Genomic DNA, 25405 nt, shown 5'->3' with positions numbered 1-25405 from the left:
AATTAAATCTGTGATAGAAACAGTTTAAAAAAAAATGTCCTGTGAAACTCAAAAGGAAGTGTGAGTTAGCTCAATTTTAAAAAGCAGAAAAAAGAAAACACAATAGCTGACCCTGTAGTTGCTTACGTGAGTTTACTATGTACCAGATAAACCACTGCCCTCACCTCTCACTCTCAGCCAAAAGGACTGTCCCTCTCCAACTTGGCTCGCCTTTGATCACAGGTTTTACCCATTATACAAATAACACAAGCACTTGGGAAAATACTCTTGGAAAAGAAGAAAATTCATCCTTACTCTAGGCAGGTACATAGAGATGTTCAACATCACTAGTCATTAGAGAAATGCAAATGAAACCACAATGAGCTATCACCTCACACCTGTTAAAATGGCCATCATCAAAAAGACAAGTGATAACAGATGCTGGCATGGACATGGAGAAAAGGGAACCCCTGTGCACTATTGGGGCGATTGTAAATCGGTACAGACATTAGAGAAAACAGTATGGAGGATCATGAAAAATTTAAAATAAAATTGCTACCACATGATCCAGCAACTCCATGTCTAGGAATATATCCAAAAAAAAAGAAAACTTGAAAAATACTCCCAAGTTCACAGTACCATTATTTATAATAGCCAATACAAGGAAACAACCTAACTGTGCATTGATGGATGAATGGATAAAGTTGTGAGATATATGTGTGTACACACACACACACATACACACACACACTAGAATATTATTCAGCCAGAAAAATTATGAGGAAATCCTAACATTTGCAACATGTATGGATGGACCTTGAAGGCATTATGCTAAGTGAAATAAGTCAAAGAAAGATAAACACTGTATGATCAAACTTATGTGTGGAATCTTAAAAAAAAAACATCTCATAGACAAGAGAGATCAGACTTGTGGTTACCAGAGACAGAGGATGGGAAGAGGGAAATGGAGGAAGGTGGTCAAAATATACAAATTTCTAGTTATAAATAAGTACTAGGGAAGTAATGTACAACATAATGACTATATTAACACTGCTGTATCATACATAGGAAAGATGTTAAGAGAACAAATCCTAAGAATTCTCATCAAAAGAACAAAACAATTTTCTTCTTTTCTTTTTACCATGTGTGTGTGTGTGTGTGTGCGTGTGTGTGTATCAGTATACACTTATTTGAACAGCCAGAATCCAACACCAAATGCTGGTGAAAATGTAAAGCCACAGGAATTTTATTTCATTGCTGGTAGGAAAACAAATGGTACAGTCACTTTGGAAGATAATTTCGTGATTTCTTACAAAACTAAAAAGTTGAACCATATAATCCAGCAATCATACTCCTAGGTATTTACCCAAAGAAGCTGAAAATTTCTGTTCACACAAAAGCCTGCACACAGATGTTTACAGAGGCTTTATTCATTAACAGCCAAACTTGTAAGCAACCAAGATGTACTTTTTAGGTGAGTGAATAAAGAGTGTATAGCCAGACAACGTAATATTATTCAATATTAAAAGGATGTAAGTTAACAAGCCATAAAAAGACATGTAGGAATTTTAAATGTATATTACTAAGTAAAGAAAGTCAATCTGAAAAGGCTACATATTGTTTGATTCCAACTATATGACATTCTGGAAAAGTAAAAGTATGGAAACAGTGAAAATATCAGTGGTTACAAGGTGTTGAGGGAGAGGAAAGAGTAGGCAGAGAACAGAGACTTTTAGTGCAGTGGGAATACTCTGTGCAATGCCACAATGATGGATACATATCCTTAAACATTTTTTCAAACCCAAAGAACGTGCAACAGCAAAAACTAAACAAACAAATAAATAAATAAATCATTAGCCATCAAGGAAATGCAAATCAAACCCACAATGAAATCCATTTCACACTCACTAAAATCAAATGGCTGGCTAGAATAAAAAAGAGATAATAACAAGTATAGACAAGGATGACGAAAAAATGAAAACCTTATACATTGCTGGTAAATGATACAGTAAATAGCTAAAAAGTAAAATCAATCTAGCCAGCATCTTGGAATTCCTAAAATAAACTGGCATGGAAAGGTGGTGATAAATCTGAAATGGGATCTTTTGGAAACAAGATCTACCTTGTGAGAATTGAGATGATCTACCTACCCAGTCTGCTGAAAAAAAGAAATGCTTACTTTATGGGATAAGGAAGGGCTGTAACATTCAATGGGAAGAGATGCAAGATATAAGTGGGTCATCTATGTGGAAGCCTGGATGCTGTAAGGGTTTGGGTGCAGGGCTGTCAGTACTATGGGAATCTTAGACAGAAGAAGAAGAAAAAATGGAGCCGGCCTCAGAGGAGAAAGTGGCTCCAAAGGAAATGGAGGTAAGGGGCCTAGGAAAATGTGGTAGGGGCCAGAAAAAATAACCTCTTTTTAAAAATTCTATCCAAATGGATAAGTCATAGCTGATTTTTTCATATTTTAGATAATGCTACAATAGATTTGTTCACACATACAGCTTTTATTCCCATATTTAAAATGATTATTGAGGCCAGACCTTTTAAATGGAATTAAGGGGTCAAGCTGCTTTCCTAAAGAGTTATACTAATTTACATTACATTACTACCATCAATATAGGGTAAGTGTTTAACTCAAGGTATCCATTTTCTTTCCCTGTTTGTAAGTGCTTTTCAAAAACCTATAAATAAAAATTAAGAATATAAAGAGAAAATTTAAAAATAATCATTCTTATATAATCCTATTACACTGAGATTACTAATAATACTTTGCAGGGTACATTTTCTATGGCCTCAGCTCTCTCCACCTGTTAAATTAAAATAATAGCATTTATCTCAGGGTTAGAGTCATCATTAAATGAACATAAATGTATGTATATACACATATGTGCAGCTTTCTGTGGTTTATTCAGTCATTCATGCACTCAGACTTTAACATAAAGTACTACTAAACTACTGTCTTCCCAGTAGCATTAGAGATAAAAGAAACTGGTAATTTCTTATTTTTGTAATTAGTGAAGCTGAATTTTTCCAATGTCTGTTTACTTCTAAAATCCCCTCTAATACATGATCTTTTTATCCTTCTAATTTCTTACCAGAACCCCAGACTTTAAAAAAATTTTAAACTATTTGTTTATTACATAAATAGCAAGGGGGAGTCCTTCTTGGGTGGGCCTGACATAATCAAGTAGGCCCTTTAAAACAGGGTGTTTTCTCCAGTTAGCTGCAGAACTGGAATTAGACAGATACATTCCATCCGGGCTGAAAGGAAGCAAACATCTTACCTTATCACTCCAGGTAGCCTGTAGAAACTGAACACAGTCCCTGGCCAATAGGTAGTGGGAAAACAGGGACCCCAGTTTTACAACAGCAAGTAAGTGAAATTCTACCAATAATCAGTGAGCCTGGAAGAGAATCCTCAGCACCAGAAGAGAACTGTATTCCCAGCTGATACCTTGATTTCAGCCAGGTCTGCTTCAGCAAGACGGTGAGCAGAAAATTCAGCCACACCATGGCCAGACTTCTGATTCACAGAAACAGATTATAAATTGTGTTGTTTAAAGCTAAGTTTGTAGCAGTACTATGAGACAACAGAAAAATATAACCAGAAATTGACTTCGGTATACAGTTAGAACACCCTCCTTTTGGATGATCAAGTCTGAGAGAAAGTGTACAAGATGAAATCTACGGCTCAGGGCCTGAATCAACCAATAGGTACATTTTACTTGTCCTTTTGGCCCATACAGCTTTGGGTCCATCGTATTTCAAAAATGTTTGAATTTACTGCCAAGATTTTAAAATTCTGGAAGCTTCATATAAATTATGAATTCCTGACTTTTCTTGAAAAATCACAAGGGAAGAAAATGAGAGGAAACCTGGGCTAGTTTTCCAAATAGTTGTACCTAAGTAATGAAAAAGAAGTCATACTCCAGTGGTCTCCATCACTCCCTAAGGTCCCCAGTCCTGAAGCTCAATTATCATTTATCATCATGGCAATGCTGTTATCATACCCAGGTATGTTATCCTACCTAGTCTATTTCACTCATTGATTTTTACCTGTCTAGTCCCTGCTGGCAGTGAGTTTGTAGGCACTTGCAGAGAGCTTAGAGATCTCAGGTTTACCATGCCTCTTCCAATGTCCCTATCAACCACGCTTCCAGTAGGTGATGAACAGCAACTCTGGATGGTAATGAAAATGTTCTGTATTCAAAAAAGAAAGGAGAGTTCCATCTGATTTCACATAAACTAGATGCGGAGTTAACTACTGTCATGATCCAAAGAAGACCTACAGATGGCCCATGGGCACATGAAAAGACACTCCACATCACTAATCACCACGGAAAGTCAAACCAAAACCACAGAGGGTGGTCCCCTCACACAAGTCAGGATGGCCAGTTACCAGAAAGACAATATCAGGTGTTGCTGAGGATGTGGAGAAAAGGGTACCCTTGCACACTGTTGGCAGGGATATAAATTGCTGCAGCCATTATAGAAAACAGTATGGAGGATCCTCAAAAAATTTAAAATAGAAATACCATATGATCTAGTTAATTCCACTCCTGGGTATTTACCTGAAGAAAACAAAAACACTATTCAAAAAGATATATGAACCCTTATGTTTACTGCAGCATTATTTACGATAGCCAAGATATGCAAGCAATCTTAAGTGTCCATTGATAGATGAATGGATAAAGAAGATGTGGTACATATACACAATGGAGCATTATTCAGCTATACAGAAGAATGAAATCCAGCTACTTGAGACAACACGGATGTCCCAAGGGCCTTATGTTAAGTGAAATGAGTCAGGTAGAGGAAAATAAATACCACATAATTTCACTTATATGTGGCATGTAAAACAAACAAACAAATGAACAGACAAAACAGAAACAGACTCATAAATATAGAGAACTGTTGCTTGCTATAGGGAAAGGGGGTAGGGGGAGAAGAAATAGGTGAAAGGAATAAAGAGATATAAACTTCTAATTATAAAATAATTAAGTCACAGGGATGAAGTACAGCAAAGAAAAATTGTCAATGACATTATAATAACAGTATGGTGACAGATGGTAACTACACTTATTATGGTGAGCATTTTGTAATGTGCATAACTGTCAAATCACTATGTTGTACTCCTAAAACATAATACTGTATAGTAACTATACTTTAATAAAAAAGTACTCTAAGAATGTACAAAAGAACATTGTCATGAAACTTAAAAAAAACTGATTTATACTCTCAACTAAATGGAAGATTATTTCAACTACTGAGAGGTGTGCCATGAGACAATGCTCCTCTTAGGAATTCGCAGCTTAGACAGATGAAGTGTGGGGTAGGGAGTTATTTGCTAGAGCAAAAGCATGTCAACTGTGTCTACATCCAATAAGATGGAAATGGAGCCTGCTTAGAGAACGCCAGTCTTGATTTACAAACAGAACTGACTTAGGGACAGTATTCTAGTGCCTATGATTAGAAGCTCCTCTAATCTCAGAAACAAAGCTTGGAATTATCAAAGGAATTCATTTACTGAACATATATTATTGAGTCCCTAAAGGCACTGAGTAGGTATGTGCTAGGGATTTAGTGATGAAACTAGATAGGCACAGTGCTGCCCTCAGAAACCTTAGTGTAGCAAGACAGGACAAACATACAACTGAAGCCTCTAAAGTAAAGGCCACTATGGCACCCAGAAAATGTTTAGAAAAATGCTATCATTAAATAACATTCATCAGTACAATTTCTTTAAATAGTCAGGCTTCAAGGATCACTGTGCCTTGCGTTTAGTGGGCCAGAACAAGCTAGAGTTGTAAAATTAAGCCCCGAGAGTCCCGAGAGTGATTTCGTGTTTTCTTTTTGAAAAAAAGGTCTTTCCAGGATTTCTCTCATGCTGTGACTAACAAGCTGTACTTGGCTGGATTTAGCATTAGTTTTAGCTGCTTCAACAAGACTCACCCACAGAGGATAATGACAGAAAGGTACAGATCTAATTTCCTTCTAAACAATTAGGCTATTGGGTATATAGTTAAAAGGGCAAGTAACAAATATTTACTATGTTTAAAAGGAATTTAGCAGTATCACTAAGAAGAATTCATTTCCTTCTAAAAGACAGTGGTGACTAAAAGTTTTTAAGATCATGTTTTTAAAAGTATTCTGAAGGTATGTTTTTCTACATCATGAAGTCATTGTGCACTTTGATTTCAGGGCAAGTGGCTACACTTCAGGGTTATTTTTTCCAGTGAATAAATGACAGATCAGAATCAGCACATTTTAAAATGAATAAGGTCCACATGAGAAAATGCATCATGACAGTTTTATTCCTACTTCACACATACACAAAAATCAATTCTGGATGGACGGAGGATATTATGAGTAGAAGGTAAAACAATAAAGCTTTTAAAGGAAAATCTCAAGACCACCTTCATGACCTGTAAGTAGGCAAAGATTTCAAGAGAACACAAAAAGTGCTAACCATAGAAGAAAAATAAATGTGAACATTAAGTTAAAATTAATAATGCATTTATCAAAAGATACAATAGAGTGAAAGGAAGGCTGCAGAAAGGCAGAATGTATTTGTAAAACAATTTCTAAAAATTACCTGTAACTGGAGTATATAAAGAGCTCCTACAAATAAGAAAATGATCACCTAACAGAAAGATGCATACAAAAACTCTAATAGACTCTAAAAGGGAAGATATTCAAATGGCTAATAAACATATGAAAAAGAAACAGTAGCATTACCCATCAGGGAAATGCCAGCAAAGCAACAAAGTGTTGCCAGCACACACACTAGAATGGTTAAATGGAAACATGAAGAGTACATGGATCGCTCTAAAATATACGCGTACCCAGGGACCCAGCAATTCCTCTTGTAGATACAGAAATGTGCACTCCTATTCACTAGAAGACAGGTTCATAGCAAACAATTAGTGATGGCCCAAAACCTGTTTACACAATGGAAATACCTTAATTTCCTTATTGTTAGAAATTTAGACCACTTTCAGTTTTTCTTTAGAGTGAATAATGTTGCAATAAACATTTTCCTAACACACCTTCTTCTATCTTTTGAAATACTAACTTGGGAATGATTCTTAATATATACTTCTGGACTGCCCAAGTGAGTTATACCAACTCATACGTATCAATATAGAAAAGGAACCAATTTCACCACAGTCACACCAGTATTACATATTAAATTTTTTGTATTTTTTATTAATCCAAAAGGCAGGAGGGAATATACTTAAGTTTCATTCATTTGCTATAAGCACAGTTGCCTCCAATATCCCCTTGCAGAATGGAAGCTTGAACAAAAGAACATGTAAGTTTTTATCACTAGCCATGATGGTGACCAAAGAGTCTTGATAAAAAATTGTACAGCATTCATGTGAACCAGTATCTGTCAAGCAATACTAGCCCACCCCATCAAACTTTCCTGAGCAGGCTTTCCTTCTGTTTTATAAAACTTCTACTTTAACTGAGGGCTCTAAGGCTTATCTTCTGGAAAACCAGCAAAATTCTGGATAGAAAGAGCTTCATACTCTGTTTCTATTTCTTAATAAAAACTCTTGAAAGTAGTGACTCCAGACCCTGGCTCTTAAGTTGATGGCTTCTTTCTGGCAGTTTCCCACACCAAGCACAGTAATGTAAAGAGCAATGAGTCATAATCATGTACAGACATTAGCAAAACCAATGGGTGGCCACGCATCACAGGTGAGACATACCCAGAATACCAGGAAATTTCTTCCAAAGCTTTTCTGGAAAAACAAACTTTTCATCACTTAGGAGATGTTAAACATTTTTGAAATATTCCTATGAGGGCCCACCAATAGGAATTCTTGGACAGGATCAGCATCACACAGATTAAGTTGTATCCAGCTGAATGCTGATGAGGAATGGGACCATTGTCAGTTCCTCACTGACCTACCTCAAAACACTAAAGGAAACATTTTAAAGTGATGACATCATTTACAGAGACAAAGCTGTGGAATGTCTCCTCCGTTCTGGCTACAAACCACAATTCCAGGGCACAAAGATTCACTAAAGCTCATCAAACTGTATGTGGCTTCTGTACTATCAATGTAACAACCAACCTCATAAGATGCTAAACCCAAGTTAAGTTTAAGTTCCCATCAAACCTTCTCATGAAAAACATACACAGTAAATCAATGTGTTTTTGTAATGAACAGATATGAGATGACTTTAGCCTTCATGACTTCATAGGCTAGGGTTTTATTTTACATGAAACTCTATGGTTTACATCTATCATGCAAGATCCCTATAATCTTTTAGATATCACTTCTTTAATTCCTGCCTATGGAAATCTACCCTAATGTAAAATGTTAGCAATGATGATCATATTGTAAAAACCCTTACTTCTTTCAAATGAAAATATACATAACACTTTAATTTCACATAAAATAATTATTTTTCACCAAGACAACTTTGAAAGAAACAGGAAGAAAGCCAAAGAACAAAAATTATTTTGTTTTTAGTAGGGTCATAGATTTTCCTCAAGTAAATCAATAGATGTCATGTTTCTAAAAATAACAAGTGGTAAAGGTTACTGCAAGACCTATTTGGGAGACAAAGGTGATCAAGGTATCTTCTGCACACAGGCAGAAAATAATGAAAGAAAAAATAACGTTAGATGAGAGCACTAACTTCAGGAAAGGAACTTAGTGCAGAAATCCTGAATAGAGCTATTTTAGAAAAGAAACATTTTGGTGAGAGAAGTGTATTAGAAGTAACAGACATACTTTGGAAACTACACAGTAAAGAGGGGAAAAAACACAAAGCAAGAAAGGGGGACTTAGAATCCTGCAAGACAAAAAGATGATGAAGGAAGAAAGAAGGAAGAAGAAGAGAGGGAGGAAGAAGAAAAGGGAAAAATACACAATCCCTCCCCCACTACAACCTCTTCTCCAAAAAAGAAAAAATGTATTACGTTGACAGAAGAGCTATCATGAACTACAAAGTATACCAATGTGAAACACCAGACCTATCCACAGAAACACAGAGGCAGAGTGCTTTCTAAACTTAAAAATAGTAGAAAAAGAAAAAAAATTAGAATCCCAACAACTCAGTCTATGGGAAACCCCTACCCCAGAAAAACAGTGGTAAAGCAGAAGGACACTAGAACAAAACACTCCACATTTAATTAAATGTCCTTAAACAAGCAATTAGGGATATAATGAAACACTTTGAAACAGAAAAAACTAAGAACAGAAACAGACAGAAAACAAAGATATAAGAGCAGATCTCAGAAATTTTAAAATGACTAAGTTATATCAGAAATGAAGATCATCCCATATTACAAGGTCTTGTGTACCTGAGTAACAGATTCTAATGAAAACATGATAATCAATGTTGAGAAAAGAAAAAAATAGAATGAAAAGGAAATTTTAAAAAAAAAGGAACTTGAGAATGTAGTTGAAATGGCAAAGAAGATCCAATTTCTGTATAATTAAGATGCCTAAAAAAGATATACAACACAATCAAGTAGAAAAAAACTTCTAGAAATAAAAGATCTGACTCTACACATTGAAAGAACTCATTGGATACTGGTGAATACTAACCCACAGTGACCAACTTCAACACATTATCTTTGTAAAACTATTAAACTTAAAGGGTAAATAAAGACTCCTCACACAAGAAAATTCAACTGGTGTCAGACTTCTCAAAAACAACATCAAAAGAATTACTTTTTAAAACTCAAAGAAAGAACATGTGTGAATCAAGGACCTATATGTAAAAAAGTTGTCCCTTCAAGTCTCAAGGTAATGAAAAATTAAAAAATAAGCAGTTTAAATATGCAAGAAATTCTGCATCCATAAGCCCTTCTTAAGGAATCCATGTATTCAAGGATGAACTTCGTTTACTCAAGATATGACTTGGAGAACTTGAGTAAAAAGACTAACAGTGGAGAGGTCTAGAAAAATTAGAAGTGCGTTGAAGAGTAAAATGTAAAAGATACAGGCTATATGTTATGAGTTTATGTTCTGTCAGAGTACAAGTAGGGAAATGGAGAAAAAAGGAAAGTAGCAATAGTTCACTGAATGTTATATTGGCAGGCATTTTAGGCAATTGATAAGAGTTAAAGGACACCACTAAAAATGGAAAGGTAGTAAAAGATTAAGACAACAGGAACTACAGTCATTTAAGAAAGTATAAATTTAAAGATAACATTTAGAACTATAAAACTTTCTAAACTCCAAAAGAAGTTAAAAAATTTAAGGAAAGAAAACAATGTAAAGAAATAAAGAGCAAATAAAATTCACATGATTATAATTTAAAATGAAAGAATTGAGACAAAACATTTCGGTTTTATAAATAAATGAAGTCTTAACTCAGATACTTGAAAAAAAAGAGATTTTAACTCGGCTCACAAAAATGCCAAAATATGCTACACACAAGAAACACGTACAAATCAAAATAATTTAGCAGGCTAAAAATAAAGGGATGATACTCACGCCAAAGGAACAGATCAACCAGGCAGAAAATAAGTAAGGAGACAGAGGCACTGAACAACACATTAGAACAGATGGACCTAACAGACATCTACAGAACATTCCATCCAAAGGCAACAGGATACACATTCTTCTCATGTGCACATGGAACATTTTCCAGAATAGATCACATACTAGGCCACAAAAAGAGCCTCAGTAAATTCAAAAAGACTGAAACTGTACCAACCAACTACTCAGATCACAAAGGTATGAAACTAGAAATAAATTGTTCAAAGAAAACAAAAGGCTCACAAACATACGGAAGCTCAACAACATGCTCCTAAATAATCAGTGGATCAGTGACCAAATTAAAACAGAGATGAAGCAATATATGGAGACAAATGAAAACAACAGCTCAATGCCCCAACTTCAGTGGGACGTGGTGAAGGCAGTTCAAAATGGAAAATATGTAGCAATTCAGGCCTATTTAAAGAAGGAATAACAGTCCCAAATGAACAGTACAAATACACAATTATTGAAACTGGAAAAAGAAGAACAAATGAGGCACAAAGTCAGCAGGAGGGACATAATAAAGATCAGAGAAATAAATAAAATTGAGAAGAATAAAACAATAGAAAGAATTAATAAAACCGAGAGCTGGATCTTTGAGTAAAAAACAAAATAGACAAACCCAAGCCAGACGTATCAAGAAAAAAAATGGAATCTATACACATAAACAGAATCAGAAATGAGACAGGAAAAATCATGATGGACACCACAGAAATACAAAGAATTGTTACAGAATACTATGAAAAGTTATGTGGTAACAAACAATAACCTAGAAGGACAACTTTCTAGAAAAATAAAACCTTCAAAGACTGACCAAGGAAGAAACAGAAAATCTAAACAGACCAATTACCAGCAAAGGAATTGAAGCAGTAATCAAAAAACTACACAAGAAAAAAAACCCTGGGCCAGATGGATTTACCTCAGAATTTTATCAGACATACAGAAAAGACATAATAACCATTCTCCTTAAAGTTTTCCAAAAAACAGACAAGGAGGGAATACTCCCAAAACTCATTCTATGAAGCCAACATCACCCTAATACCAAAACCAGGAAAAGACCCCACCAAAAAAGAAAATTACAGACCAATATCCCTGATGAACATAGATGCAAAAATACTCAAAAAAATATTAGAAAACTGAATTCAAAAATACATCAAAAGGATCATACACCATGACCAAGTGGGATTCATCCCAGGGATGCAAGGATGGTACAACATTCGAAAATCTATCAACATCATCCACCACATCAACAAAAAGGACAAAAACCACATGATCATCTCCACAGATGCTGAAAAAGCATTTGACAAAATTCAACATCCATTCATGATAAAAACTCTCAACAAAATGGGTATAGAGGGCAAGTACCTCAACATAATAAAGGCCATATATGATAAACCCACAGCCAACATCATACTGAAAAGCAAGAAGCTTAACGCTTTTCCTTTAAGATCAGGAACAAGACAGGGATGCCCACTCTCCCCACTGTTATTCAATATAGTACTGGAGGTCCTAGCCACTGCAATTAGACAAAACAAAGAAATACAAGGAATCCGGATCGGTAAAGAAGAAGTCAAATTGTCACTATTTGCAGATGACATGATATTGTACATAAAAACCCTAAAGACTCCACTCCAAAACTACTAGAACTAATATTGGAATTCAGCAAAGTTGCAGGATACAAAATTAATACACAGAAAACTGTGGTTTTCCTATACACTAGCAATGAACTAATAGAAAGAGAAATCAGGAAAAAAATTCCATTCACAATTGCATCAAAAAGAATAAAATACCTAGGAATAAACCTAACCAAGGAAGGGAAAGACCTATACCCTGAAAACTATAAGACACTCTTAAGAGAAATTAAAGAGGACACTAACAAATGGAAACTCATCCCATGCTCTTGGCTAGGAAGAATATCGTCAAAATGGCCATCCTGCCCAAAGCAATATACAGATTTGATGCAATCCCTATCAAATTACCAACAGCATTCTTCAACGAACTGGAACAAATAGTTCAAAAATTCATATGGAAACACCAAAGACCCCAAATAGCCAAAGCAACCCTGAAAAGGAAGAATAAAGTTGGAGGCGGGGGGGGGGGGATTTTACTCCCCAACTTCAAGCTCTACTACAAAGCCACAATAATCAAGACAATTTGGTACTGGCACAAGAACAGACCCACAGCCCAGTAGAACAGAACAGAGACTCCAGACATTAACCTGAACAAATATGGTCAATGAATATACGATAAAGTAGCCATGGACATACAAATGGGGAAATGACAGTCTCTTCAACAGTTGGTGCTGGCAAAACTGGACAGCTACATGTAAGAGAATGAAGAGAATGAAACTGGATCATTGTCTAACCCCATACACAAAAATAAATTTGAAATGGATCAAAGACCTGAATGTAAGTCATGAAATCATAAAACTCTTAGAAAAAAACAGGCAAAAATCTCTTGGACATAAACATGAGTGACTTCTTCATGAACATATCTCCCTGGGCAAAGGAAACAAAAGCAAAAATGAACAAGTGGGACTATATCAAGCTGATAAGCCTCTGTACAGCAAAGGACACTATCAACAGAACAAAAAGGCATCCTACAGTATGGGAGAATACATTCATAAATGACAGATCCAATAAAGGGTTGACATCCAAAATATATAAAGAGCTTATGCACCTCAACAAACAAAAAGCAAACAATCCAATTAAAAAATGGGCAGAGGAGCTGAACAGACAGTTCTCCAAGAAGAAATTCAGATGGTCAATAGACACATGAAAAGATGCTCCACATCACTTGCCATTGGAGAAATGCAAATTAAAACCACAATGAGCTATCACCTCACACCAGTAAGGATGGCCACCATCCAAAAGACAAACAACAAATGTTGGCGAGGTTGTGGAGAAAGGGGAACCCTCCTACACTGCTGGTGGGAATGTAAATTAGTTCAACCATTGTGAAAAGCAGTATGTAGGTTCCTCAAAATGCTCAAAATAGACATACCCTTTGACCTAGGAATTCCATTTCTAGGAATTTACTCTAAGAATGCAGCAGCACAGTTTGAAAAAGACAGATGCACCCCTATGGTTTATCACAGCACTATTTACAATAGCCAAGAAATGGAAGCAACCTAAGTGTCCATCAGTAGATGAATGGATAAAGAAGATGTGGTACATATACACAATGGAATATTATTCAGCCATAAGAAGAAAACAAATCCTACCATTTGCAACAACATGGATGGAGCTAGAGGGTATTATGCTCAGTGAAATAAGCCAGGTGGAGAAAGACAAGTACCAAATGATTTCACTCATATGTGGAGTATAAGAACAAAGAAAAACTGAAGGAACAAAATAGCAGCAGAATCACAGAACCCAAGAATGGACTAACAGTTACCAAAGGGAAAGGGACTGGGGAGGATGGGTGGGAACGGAGGGATAAGAGGGTAGAAAAGAAAGGAGGCATTATGATTACATGTATAATGTGGGGGACGGGGCACGGGGAGGGCTGTGCAACACAGAAAAGATAGGTAGTGATTCTATAGCATCTTACCATGCTGATGGACAGTGACTGTAATGGGGTTTGTGGGGGGGACTTGGTGAAGGGGGGAGACTAGTAAACATAATGTTCTTCATCTAATTGTAGATTAATGATACCAAAAAATGAAAAGAAAAAAGAAAAAAAAACACAAAAATGTGAGCTTTAAATCCCAAACAGTAACTATTTTTATATAGGGAAATGCAATTCATTTGGGCTTACCTCTTTGCAGATGGGGCACTAAGAAAAGATGATACCAGAAAAAAAGAGGATTCATTATCATTACCAGTAGAATCCTGATATATTTCTTTCTTAGTTCTCTGGATATCTACCTTAAACACCTATTCTTGAATGATCTTCATTTCTCTGTGTTGTCAGGAAAGTTGCCTTCTTACCACTAACCATACACTGCTACCCTAAAGGACAACCACCAGGTATCTGGTAGGTGGTAATGGGGGTGCCAAACTAAAGTCAGCAGGAACGTCATCACTCAGTCCCCCTGACCTTTCTGCAGCTTTACACTCATGGTTGTGAAGAGAAAAATAAGGAAAAACAATCAAAATGGAAATAATGGAGACCTGAGATTTACTGTACACCTACTACACCTCAAGCACAAGCACTGCTGAGTATTATCTCATTTAGCAGACTGACTTTGAATTGTGGGTATGGCCAATGACTTGTAGAACGGACTTTGAGCAAGTAAGTCTTGTAGCTGCAAGAACACACTGAATGACTTAAAACTTGTGCTCAAATGTTTCCCTTGTCATTCTTCCTCTCTAGCAACTACTTACTGTCCAAATCCATAGCCCTCTTGTCCTCTTTTATTTAAAATAAAAGGACACTTGCCATTACGGAAATCATCAAAAATACAGAAAAGTAGAGAAAGGAGTATAACAACTCCCATGTGCCCCTGGTTCAGCTTCACTTATGTGCCATTCCTGTGTCACCTCTCCCTCTTCCTACTTTTCCCCTGAAATAAAAAACAAATCCAAGACATCCTGTTTAAACTTCAGCAGAACACCCCTACAAATCAGATCTTAAAAAATACTACCACACCAAAAAAAAAATCATTTTTTACTCCACCAAATGCCCAATTCCTCTTAAAATTGCTCTGGTTATCTTTAAAAAATGTCTTCTTGCAGTTGGTTAGCTTGAGTAGGTCCAAGCATGGTCCACACATTTACTTTTGGAAGATGCATCTCTTAATATAGGACAGTTCCCTCAATCTCCTTTCGTTTCTTTTTTTAAAATGTCATTTACATAGTCTTCAGTTGAAATGTGTTTCTCTAGCTCTACTTTCTGTGAGCTGCTAAGGGCTTGATCAGATTGTGGTTCACCTTTCTCCTTGTTTCAAGACTGCTCAGATTGTACAATTTACTCCCTACTGCATCGCCTCCAGAGGCAGCTAACATCCAGTTGTCTTCTGTCAGTGGTATAGCAATAATGTTTTCCAGCTGCTCAGGAGATTTGAGTCCCTAAAAACTGACCTGAGATCATATAGTCATGGCAATATGCATGTGGGGACCAAGCTACCGAAGACTTGACTGAAGGTCAACAAGGGTTATCAATCAGCGGCCAGAGAAGCAGGCCAGGGATTGTTCCTCCCATAGATGAGAGGCCAAAAAGTAAAGATGAAGGATTTGACTAGAGCTGGAGAGGTGGCCAGAAGCTGAACATGATGCTTAAAGAACAAGACACTGTGTTTCAGTCATAGTTCTATAAGATATTTTATACATTTGTGCCAATAAATGTTCCAAATTAACTTACAGATATTTCAAGCGTTATTTATTTTATATTATTCCACCAAAATAGCCTTACAAATTTTTCCACCTTTCTTGCTTGAGAGAAAGGTTCTTATCTCTAACCCAAAGGTTCTCAACTTGACTACAGAGCAGATTCTCCATGGAAGCTTTCAAAATACTGAGATGTGGGTCACACCCCAATCGATTCTGATTCAATTGGTCTATGATGGGGATCAAGTATATACTATTACTTAAAAGTCTTTCCAGGTGACTTTAATATGCAGCCATAATTGAGAACCACTGCTCTGAGCTAGGAACAATAACAATAGCAACTAACATTTACAGCAGTTACTATTATGTGTTGGGGGAAGTTCACAGCAATTTATATGTACAGTTCATTCCCTACAAGTGAGGAAACGAGGGTCAGGTAATTTGGCCCAAGATCAAACAGTAAGGTAACAGCAGAGTTAGGATTTAATACCAGGAAGTTTGGACCCAAAACCCAGTCAATAACCAAGATACACTCACTGCCTCCTAGGCAGGAAGTATATTCTTCAACTGTAAATAAAATGATCAAAGAAAAACAAACAACCAAAAAACAATAAACTTCCTTCTCCTTAGAAGTAGTATAGTAGCACCATCTTGCAAAGGTACCAACCCAGGTTTACTAGAAAAGTTAAAAAACAGGAATCTTCTCTTTCCAAAAGAGGATTCAACTTTGAGATTTCCACACATGCTTTCAATAATTCCCAAATACCATCCTATACAGAATAATCAATGTTAAGTATCAAAAACTGCTTTAGTTTAAATACTGGGGCAATGGTGTATTATTACATGTACATTTACAAGAAAACTTCCTACCTATTTCAGTTCTGCTAACTCCAATCCCATTATAAATTCTCAAGTAATTAAAGTGACAAGAATCAAAATCTTCAATGTCAAAGTCACCAAATTTGATGTGCACTCTCTCTCCCATCTTCACACGAATTTCCCATTCACAAACGGTGCTGTTGGGGTATGTCTGTGGGTAGTTTATGGATGTAAGGGTTCCACTCTCAGGGCCTAGTACAGTATGTCCACATCCATCACCTATAAAAAAAATTAAAAGAATGATAAATTCCTCTTACATCTTTAGCTTATACCATAAATAATCAGAATTTTTTTAAGGTTTTAAAAAATATGTATGACATAAAATATTTTATATCACCAGCATTTCCTTAAATAAGATAAAACAGATGACATAGTTCTTAGTGTATCTATACACAGGAGCCAAGAGAAGCCAGGTTAGGTCAAAATAATCAATGATTAGTTATCTTTATAATTTATGAGTTCAAAGAACTTTTCAATCTGAATAAACAGAGGTAAGCATTACTTAGCAGTAAATATATGTACACATAATAAACCCAATATGAGTATCAATTCGGAGTAATCAAAGTAGACAAAACTATAAAAATAAGTTTGTGATCAGCTTTACCTATTGACAAATGTCATAAATCCCTTCTAAAATCTGAGAAGTTGAATATAAACACTTGTATACACTAAGATAATGCAGATTACTGACCACATTGCACATTGCAAAGCATTCCTCCTTGAATGCATTAAAGCAATATTTAATGAAGTCTTATTTTACATTCTACTGAAAATGGGCTTTTTAATAGTTCCTCTCCAAAAGCCTCATTTTTCTCTAAAGATGAGAAACCAGTACAAATTAAATAGCTTATTAAAAATTAGGAAAAATGACCTTGATACCTTGGAAGCAGTATTTGCTCCAGAAATTTCTTTAGCAACGTGATACGGAAACTCAGATGACTTAACATAATATTTGTAAAAATGAAATACTTTTATCCTTCCCTTTTTCATAAAACACTATTTTACTGAGCACCTAGAAGGAGGCATGTGATGCTAAGAAATTTCAGCTGCTGCTCCAATTATACTGTCTAGCATTCCTTAATGCTAGGATTTACATGAATCTCATGGATACATCTTTTTTAAATAACAGTATTTTCACCTTAAAAGAATTATTTATAATCACCTTTTGGGAATAGTTCAGTATGTACACAAAAAAACTACATTAAAAGCGACACCGCTTAGTTTTTACCTCAATATGGATACAGATGGGTATAACAGAATTTTCTATTATCTTTATTTATTATTTTTGAGGACAATGTAGTGCTGATAACATTTACTAGAATAGATGAAAGCTTTAAAAACCTATGAATAACAACATAGTATCTAGCAAGTAGTAGCTGCAAAATAATTGAATATAAAGAAACTGCTCATTAACCTATGAAAAAGTAATTTCAAACTACTCAAAACTAACTTTAATGAAGGAATAACTCTGTACTTAAGATTCTGATGGTGATACTTCATGTCCTTTGCAGATAAAGAAATTTTATTCTCAAATCCACACTAGGATTGTGAATCTACTTTTAAAAGTCAAAACTAGAAATCTAGCTTCCTAAAGAAGTATCTCTCATATAAAGCTTAGCTTTTAACCAATTATCAGGCTTTAGCTATCTTTGACACCTGGTATCCTTCCACACTCGAGAACTAGGCATAGCAGCTCAATAATATACAAGAGCCATCATGAAATAAACATGTGAGTTTTCGTGTGATACACTCACTGATCTTTTGCAGATATAAAAATAGAATGTTATACAACTCAGAAGAAAAAAATATAATCACAAATTTCCCATGAAAACACCTTAATATCTCTACTGATATTATCTAAGTTAAAGACATAGGGAAATAAAAACCTCCACAGAGAAAATAAATGAGTTGTAATATAAATAACTTGAACAATAATTAACATTTTTCCTTAGAGGAAAAACAACGGTCCCAACACAGAGTTTCTAACATGACAGTAGCCTGCAATGTTCTCTTACTATAAAAGATGAAAGAAATGTGGTTTCTAGAAAAGTTTCAGTCTTTAAAAAGTAGCCACTGAATAAATGAAATAACTCAAAATATAAATGTATTTTCTTTAGTAACTAGAAAACAGGCTTTTTTAAGTGATTGGAAGTGTTGATGGACTAAAAAGTCAAGAATTTCTTATTAACAGCTGAATTCATAAGTTAGTAATGTCAGGATGCTGTAGCTACTGTATTCCCCACAGGCTATTATTTAACTTAAGGTTGTCTTTTTAAAATCAATTTTACAAAGAATACAAAGTGTTAGTAGTAACTTTTAGGTGGTCTTTATATTCATACTTATGTTTGATTCTCAAATACATTAAATATTTCTTGCTGTTTTCTTCATAAAGTATAATTTCTACATTGTACTTTTGTGTGCATGCATGTTGATAAAGAAAACAATTAAAATGGAGCTATCTTTTTTCAGTATCTTGTGTAGGGGGAGGGCATGAACAGTCCACGAGTAATGTGCCAAGAATGTTCTAAAATATGTGATGGAGTTCAGAGCTTCCTCCTCTCACAAACAAGATGATACACACCAGAAACCAATGTTAAAAGAAAGCCTCAAATCTACTGCAAAGAACAAGTTTGAATGTTTCCTATTACCAAGACTATTTTATATGTTTACCTGACTTGATAAAAGACCTTAGCTGGCCTGGCCAAACACCTACCACCATGAAGTATATGTTTACAATATTCTAGTTCGACAGGGAAGGAAGGGCCTATAAACATTCATTAGGCCAGCAGCTTTCAAATACTTTCCAGTTTTTCCAAAGTAAGAAATACATTTTACATTGTGACCCTATACACTCTTGCATGTATATTCCTGACCCACTAAAGGATCTCCACCTGTACTTTGAAAAACACTGCACCAAGCATCCAAAGGTCCATGGTGAATTCTCAAATTAGGGACCCTGTCCCTTCACTTTTACCTCCAAGTTAGAAAATGTGCTTCCAGTTCATTTTTACATCTTAAAAGTAAAGCCTATCTTACATCAAAATACTTAAAAACATGACAAAATACTCCAAATTAAAACTAAAATCTGAAAATATACTTTATTAACAGACACCTAGCCCACTCAGAGGAGCAATTCTCAAACAGAAGTGTGGGGGAGGATGTTGCCACAGGAGTGATTTTACCTCCCATTTGGCAATGTTAGGAGACATTTTTGGTTGTCACAACTGAAAGGGGTGGGGTGCTATTGACATCTAGGGAGTAGAGGCCAGGAATACTGCTAAAACATCTTACTGCACAAGACAGCCCCACAGAATAAATGAACATCCTAAATGTCAACAGTGCTGGAGTGGGGAGTGGACAGGCGTGGACTTAGAGGAAAGGCAGGATATCTCTGACAGAAGGTTTGGATTAGTTCTTGGCTGGATTTCCTTTGGCGCAAAGGGTAATTGTCTATTCGCTAAGAGCAAAGCCCAGGGGATAGTTGTCACTGCTGTCAACCCCCATCTCATCCCCACAGTCCCAGCAGTTAAACTAAAAAGTTTTTTATTCTCACTCCTCAATTTTTAAAACACGTAAATAGAATGCTTTATTTTTCTTTAAGTCAAAGGGGAAAAAGGCCCTTTGTATTAGTCTATAGCCCTCAATTTTTTTTCTGCGTCAGAAGCTCTCAACATTAGGGTTTGAAAAAGAGGATTAATAAAGTCAGCAGTAAGAGCCTCCAACTTTTCAGCTCGACTCTGTGCACGCTGGAAAGAAAAATGATCTGTGGACAGGCTACACCACCTACTAGTACTCATTTTCACAAGACAGAACTGATAGGGAAAGTGTAACTACAAGAAAAACAACTTTCAAAATGGATATCATAGGACCAATCCACACCCTCTCACCAGCAACTCCAGCATCACCCACTCTTTCTCCTCCTCCTCCTCCCCTGGATGGTCTCTGACAGACTATGACTGAACATAAAGGATAGAAGCCTGTTGGTGTAATTTGTGAATTTCACTATTATTTCAGGGTAGAAAAAACTCTGGAATTTGGTCTTACTGATCCTTTGTGTGGCTGCAGATTTATCTAGGGGATTACTCACAGAACATGTGTTCACTTCCTCTGAAGAGTGTAAGGTCAGATATGTTAAGTCTGATAGCACTGTTCCAGGAAAATAACTGAATAGTGTTTTTTGCTACTTATCCCTAGAGAAAACAATAAAAATAAACATTTAAACAACAATAAATGAACACAACAAAAGACTCATGCTTATTTTAGGCTGCTCTAAACTGCAAATCAAGTGTGTTTTTTGGATAAATACATGCTTGTGATGCTGATTACATGTGACCCTCCAACCACCCCATGTTTAAGGTCACATAAATCACCTTAATTATTGGAACTTTATATGAACACTGTGTGACTCCTAAAAATACTTCGACAACAGCAAACACAAATGTAAGAAGCTTGCACAAATATGCTAAAAATGTAGAGCAATGTAACTTTCATTACTATCATTATAAACTATGAAGTTAATACTTTCCCAGTGAGCTTTCAAGGATTTTTTTTTAATCACAGTGAACTGATGAGTGTGACCATACTTCCTCTAAGTGTCACTTCTATCACATCTTATAATACATCTGTGAGATCTTATAATAAACTGAAATAAAGGCATTTACAGAGAAGTGTTCAAAAGAATATCTTGCAATTGTTAACTGTTATATCCTATTTCACTAGACTACAAAGATTTCATGTTATTTAGCACTAAATTTTCAGCCCAGAAATATTCTATCAGCCCTGTTACTGTAAGATTTTTAAATCTGCTTCACCATAAATCGCAAATAATTAAAGTACTATTTTTATTTCACCCCATTTTTTTTTAATACTGCACAAAATAGATATGCATTGAGAGCCTAACGAGGGTCACTGTGGCAATTTTTAAGGGAAAAAAAAAGCTCCCAGCTTCATTCCTTTTAAGGCCCAAACTCTTCTCTTCATGTGTGATAATTTATAAAATTGAATTACCTGAAGAAATGCAAGATGTATAATCCTCTTCGATCCCCACCAACCACACACTATACTTAGAAAATAATGGTTAAGCAAATGGGCTCTGGAGTCATGCAATTAATTTAAATGCCCTTTCTTACTGGTTCCCTCATTTATGAATGAGTTGAACAAAAAGGATTTTTTAAAAATTTAACTCATTTATTTATTCATCTTATTAAGGTATCATTGATATAAACTCTTATAAAGATTTCACAAGAAAAACAATGTGGTTACTACATTCACACTTATTATCAAGTCCCTCTCCATACCCACTGCAGTCACTGTCCATCAGTGTACTAAGATGCCACAGAGTCCCTACTTGTCTTCTCTGTGCTACACTGTCTTCCCAGAGACCCCCCCCCCACACCATGTGTACTAATCATGATACCCCACAATCCCCTACCTGCCCTTCTTCACCTCTTCCCTTTGGTAACCACTAGTCCCTTCTTGGAGTCTGTAAGTCTGCCGCTATTTTGTTCCTTCAGTTTTGCTTGTTATACTCCACAAATGAGGGAAATCGTATGGTATTTGTCTTTCTCTGCCTGACTTTTTTCACTGAACATAATACCCTCTAGCTCCATTCATGTTTTTGCAAATGGTAGGATTTGTTTCAGTCTTATGGCTAAATAGTATCCCACTGTGTATATGTACCATTTCTTCTTTATCCATTCATCTACTGATAAACACTTAGGTTGCTTCCATATCTTGGCTATTGTAAATAGTGCTGCGATAAACATAGGGGTGCATATGTCTTTTTGAATCGGAGAAGTTGTTTTCTTTGGGTAAACTCCTAGGAGTGGAATTCCTGGGTCAAATGATATTTCTATTTTTAGTTTTTTGAGGAACCACCATACTGCTTTCGACAATGGTTGAACTATTTTACATTCCCACCAGCAGTGTAGAAGGGTTCCCCTTTCTCCACATCCAGCATTTGTTGTTCCTAGTCTTTTTGATGTTGGCCATCCTAACTGGTGTGAGGTGATATCTCATTATGGTTTTAATTTGCATTTCCATGATAATTAGGGCGATGTGGAGCATCTTGTCATGTGCCTGTTGGTCATTTGAATTTTTTCTTTGGAGAAGTGTCTGTTCATATTCTCCACCCATTTTTTAACAGGGTTATTTGCCTTTTGGGTGTTGAGGCATGCGAGTTCTTTATATTTTGGATGTTAACTCCTTGCTGGATATGTCATTTGCAAATATATTCTCCCATACTGTACGACTGCTTTTGTTCTGCTTATGGTGTCCTTTGCTATAGAGAAGCTTTTTAGCTTGATGTATTCCCATTTGTTCATTTTTGCTTTTGTTTCCCTTGCCCAAGATGTGTTAAGGAAATAGTTGCTCATGTTTATTTCAAGAGAGTTTTGCCTGTTTTCTTCTGAGAGTTTTATGGTTTCATAACTTACCAACACCAGCTGTTGAAGAGGTTGTCATTTCCCCATTGTATGTCCATGGCTCCTTTTTTGTATATTAATTGGTCATAAATGCTTGGGTTTATATCTAGGATCTCTAGTCTGTTCAATTGGTCTATGGGTCTGTTCTTGTGCCAATACCAAATTGTCTTGATTACGGTGGCTTTCTAGTAGAGCTTGAATTTGGAGAGCATAATCACCCCTGATTTATTCTTCCTTCTCAGGATTGCTTTGGCTATTCGGGGTCTTTTGCGGTTCCATATGAATTTTAGAACTATTTGCTCTAGTTCGTTGAAGAATGCTGTTGGTATTTTGATAGGAATTGCATTGAATTTGTAGATTGCTTTAGGCAGGATGGCCATTTTAACAATATTAATTCTTCCTATCCATGAGCATGGGATGTATTTCCATTTGTTGGTATCTTCTTTAATTTCTCTCATGAGTGTCTTGTAGTTTTCAGAGTATAGGTCTTCCACTTCCTTTGTTAGGAATGCAACAAATTTCTGTTTTGAGTTTTGTATCCTGCAACTTTGCTGAATTCAGATATTAGATCTAGCAGTTTTGGAGTGGATTTTTTAGGGTTTTTATGTACAATATTATGTCATCTGCAAACAGGGACAGTTTAACTTCTTCCTTGTCAATCAGGATGCCTTTTATTTCTTTGTATTTTCTGATTGCTGTGGCTAGGACCTCCAGAACTATGTTGAATAAAGGTGGGGAGAGTGGGCATCCTTGTCTTGTTCCCAAACTTAAAGGAAAAGCTTTTAGCTTCTTGCTGTTAAGTATGACGTTGGCTTTGAGTTTGTCATATATGGCCTTTATTATGTTGAGGTACTTACCCTCTATACCCATTTTGTTGACAGTTTTTATCATGAATGGATATTGAATTTTGTCAAATGCTTTTTCGGCATTTATGGAGATGATCATGTGTTTTTTGTCCTTTTAGTTGATGTGGTGGATGATGTTGATGGATTTCTGAATGCTGTACCATCCTTGCATCCCTGGAATAAATCCTGCTTGATCATGTTGGATGATCTTTTTGATGTATTTCTGAATTCGGTTTGCTAATATTTTGTTGAGCATTTTTGCACCTATGTTCATCAGGGATACTGGTCTGTAATTTTCTTTTTTTCTGTGGTATCTTTGCCTGGTTTTGGTATTAAAGAGACGCTGGCCTCATAGAATGAGTTTTGGAGTATTCCCCCCCTTCTACTTTTTGGAAAACTTTAAGGATGGATAGATATTAGGTCTTCACTAAATGTTTGATAAAATTCAGCAGTGAAACCATCTCATCTGGGGGTTCTGTTCTTAGGTAGTTCTTTGATTACCAATTCAATTTTGTTACTGGTAATTGGTCTATTCAGATTTTCTGTTTCTTCCTGGGTCAGCACTGGGAGGTTGTATTTTTCTAGAAAGTTATCCATTTCTTCTAGGTTATCCAGTTTGTTAGCATACAATTTTTCATAGTATTCTCTTATAATTCTTTATATTTCTGTGGTGCCCATTGTGATTTTTTTGATTTTTCCTTTCTCATTTCTGATTCTGTTTATGTGTGTAGACTGTCTTTTTTTCTTGATAAGTCTGGCTAGGGGTTTATCTATTTTGTTCACTTTCTCAAAGAACTAGCTCCTGCTTTTATTGATTCTTTCTTATTGTTTTATTCTTCTTGATTTTATTTATTTCTGCTCCAATCTTTATTATGTTCCTCCTCCTACTTTGTGCCTCATTTTTCTTAAACAAAATCTTTGACATGCGTTCATTTTATATGTGCATAACAGGCAATAATTTTGCCTTCTTTGCAAATTATCCCCTGTAAGGTTAGCTCTTCAGTGGGGCCTATGAACCACACTAACAAATCTTAAAACACTAACAACAGTAGTAACAAGAAACCACACACAAAAAATATTTCCACCTAGTGTCTCCCAACATCTACCATCTTCTTTTTCACTTTCCTTTCTTCCACAGAGAGATTTTTTCAGCTCTCCATACTTAATGTTGCATTCTTGCATCACTATACTGCATACAATTCAACTTCCAGATGGTTATGGGAGGGATTGTGTCTCTTCCAAAAAGCTACGTTTAAATCTTAATTTCTGGTACCTATGGATGTAACCTTATTTGGACACAAGGTCTTAGCACATATAATGAAGTTAAAATGAGGTCACACTTGATTAGGGTAGATCCTATAGTATCTGTATAAAAAGAGGAGAATTTGAACACAGACACAGACACAGGAAGAATATACCACATCAATTACAGAGGCAGAGATTGGAATTATGCAAAGGAAGTCCAAACATTGCAACTGCAGAAGCTAGGAAGAGGC

The 25405-nt window shown here is 35.8% G+C and overlaps 1 protein-coding gene across 2 annotated transcripts in view; it reads right to left on the bottom strand.

Annotated features, from left to right (window-relative positions):
• The window catches only part of DCBLD2 (discoidin, CUB and LCCL domain containing 2), an 80624-nt gene that overhangs the window by 44547 nt on the left and 10672 nt on the right, over positions 1-25405 (bottom strand). The window contains exon 2 of one of the 2 annotated variants that reach the window (XM_073231773.1): positions 16634-16861. In XM_073231773.1, the coding sequence (XP_073087874.1) occupies positions 16634-16861 (228 nt within the window). The remainder of the gene's footprint in view (positions 1-16633; positions 16862-25405) is intronic. The other variant, XM_073231774.1, reaches the window with a different exon arrangement.

Source organism: Manis javanica, chromosome 3 (genome assembly GCF_040802235.1).
Source record: "Manis javanica isolate MJ-LG chromosome 3, MJ_LKY, whole genome shotgun sequence".
NCBI lineage: Eukaryota > Metazoa > Chordata > Mammalia > Pholidota > Manidae > Manis > Manis javanica.
This window is presented reverse-complemented; position numbering and strand designations above follow the sequence as displayed.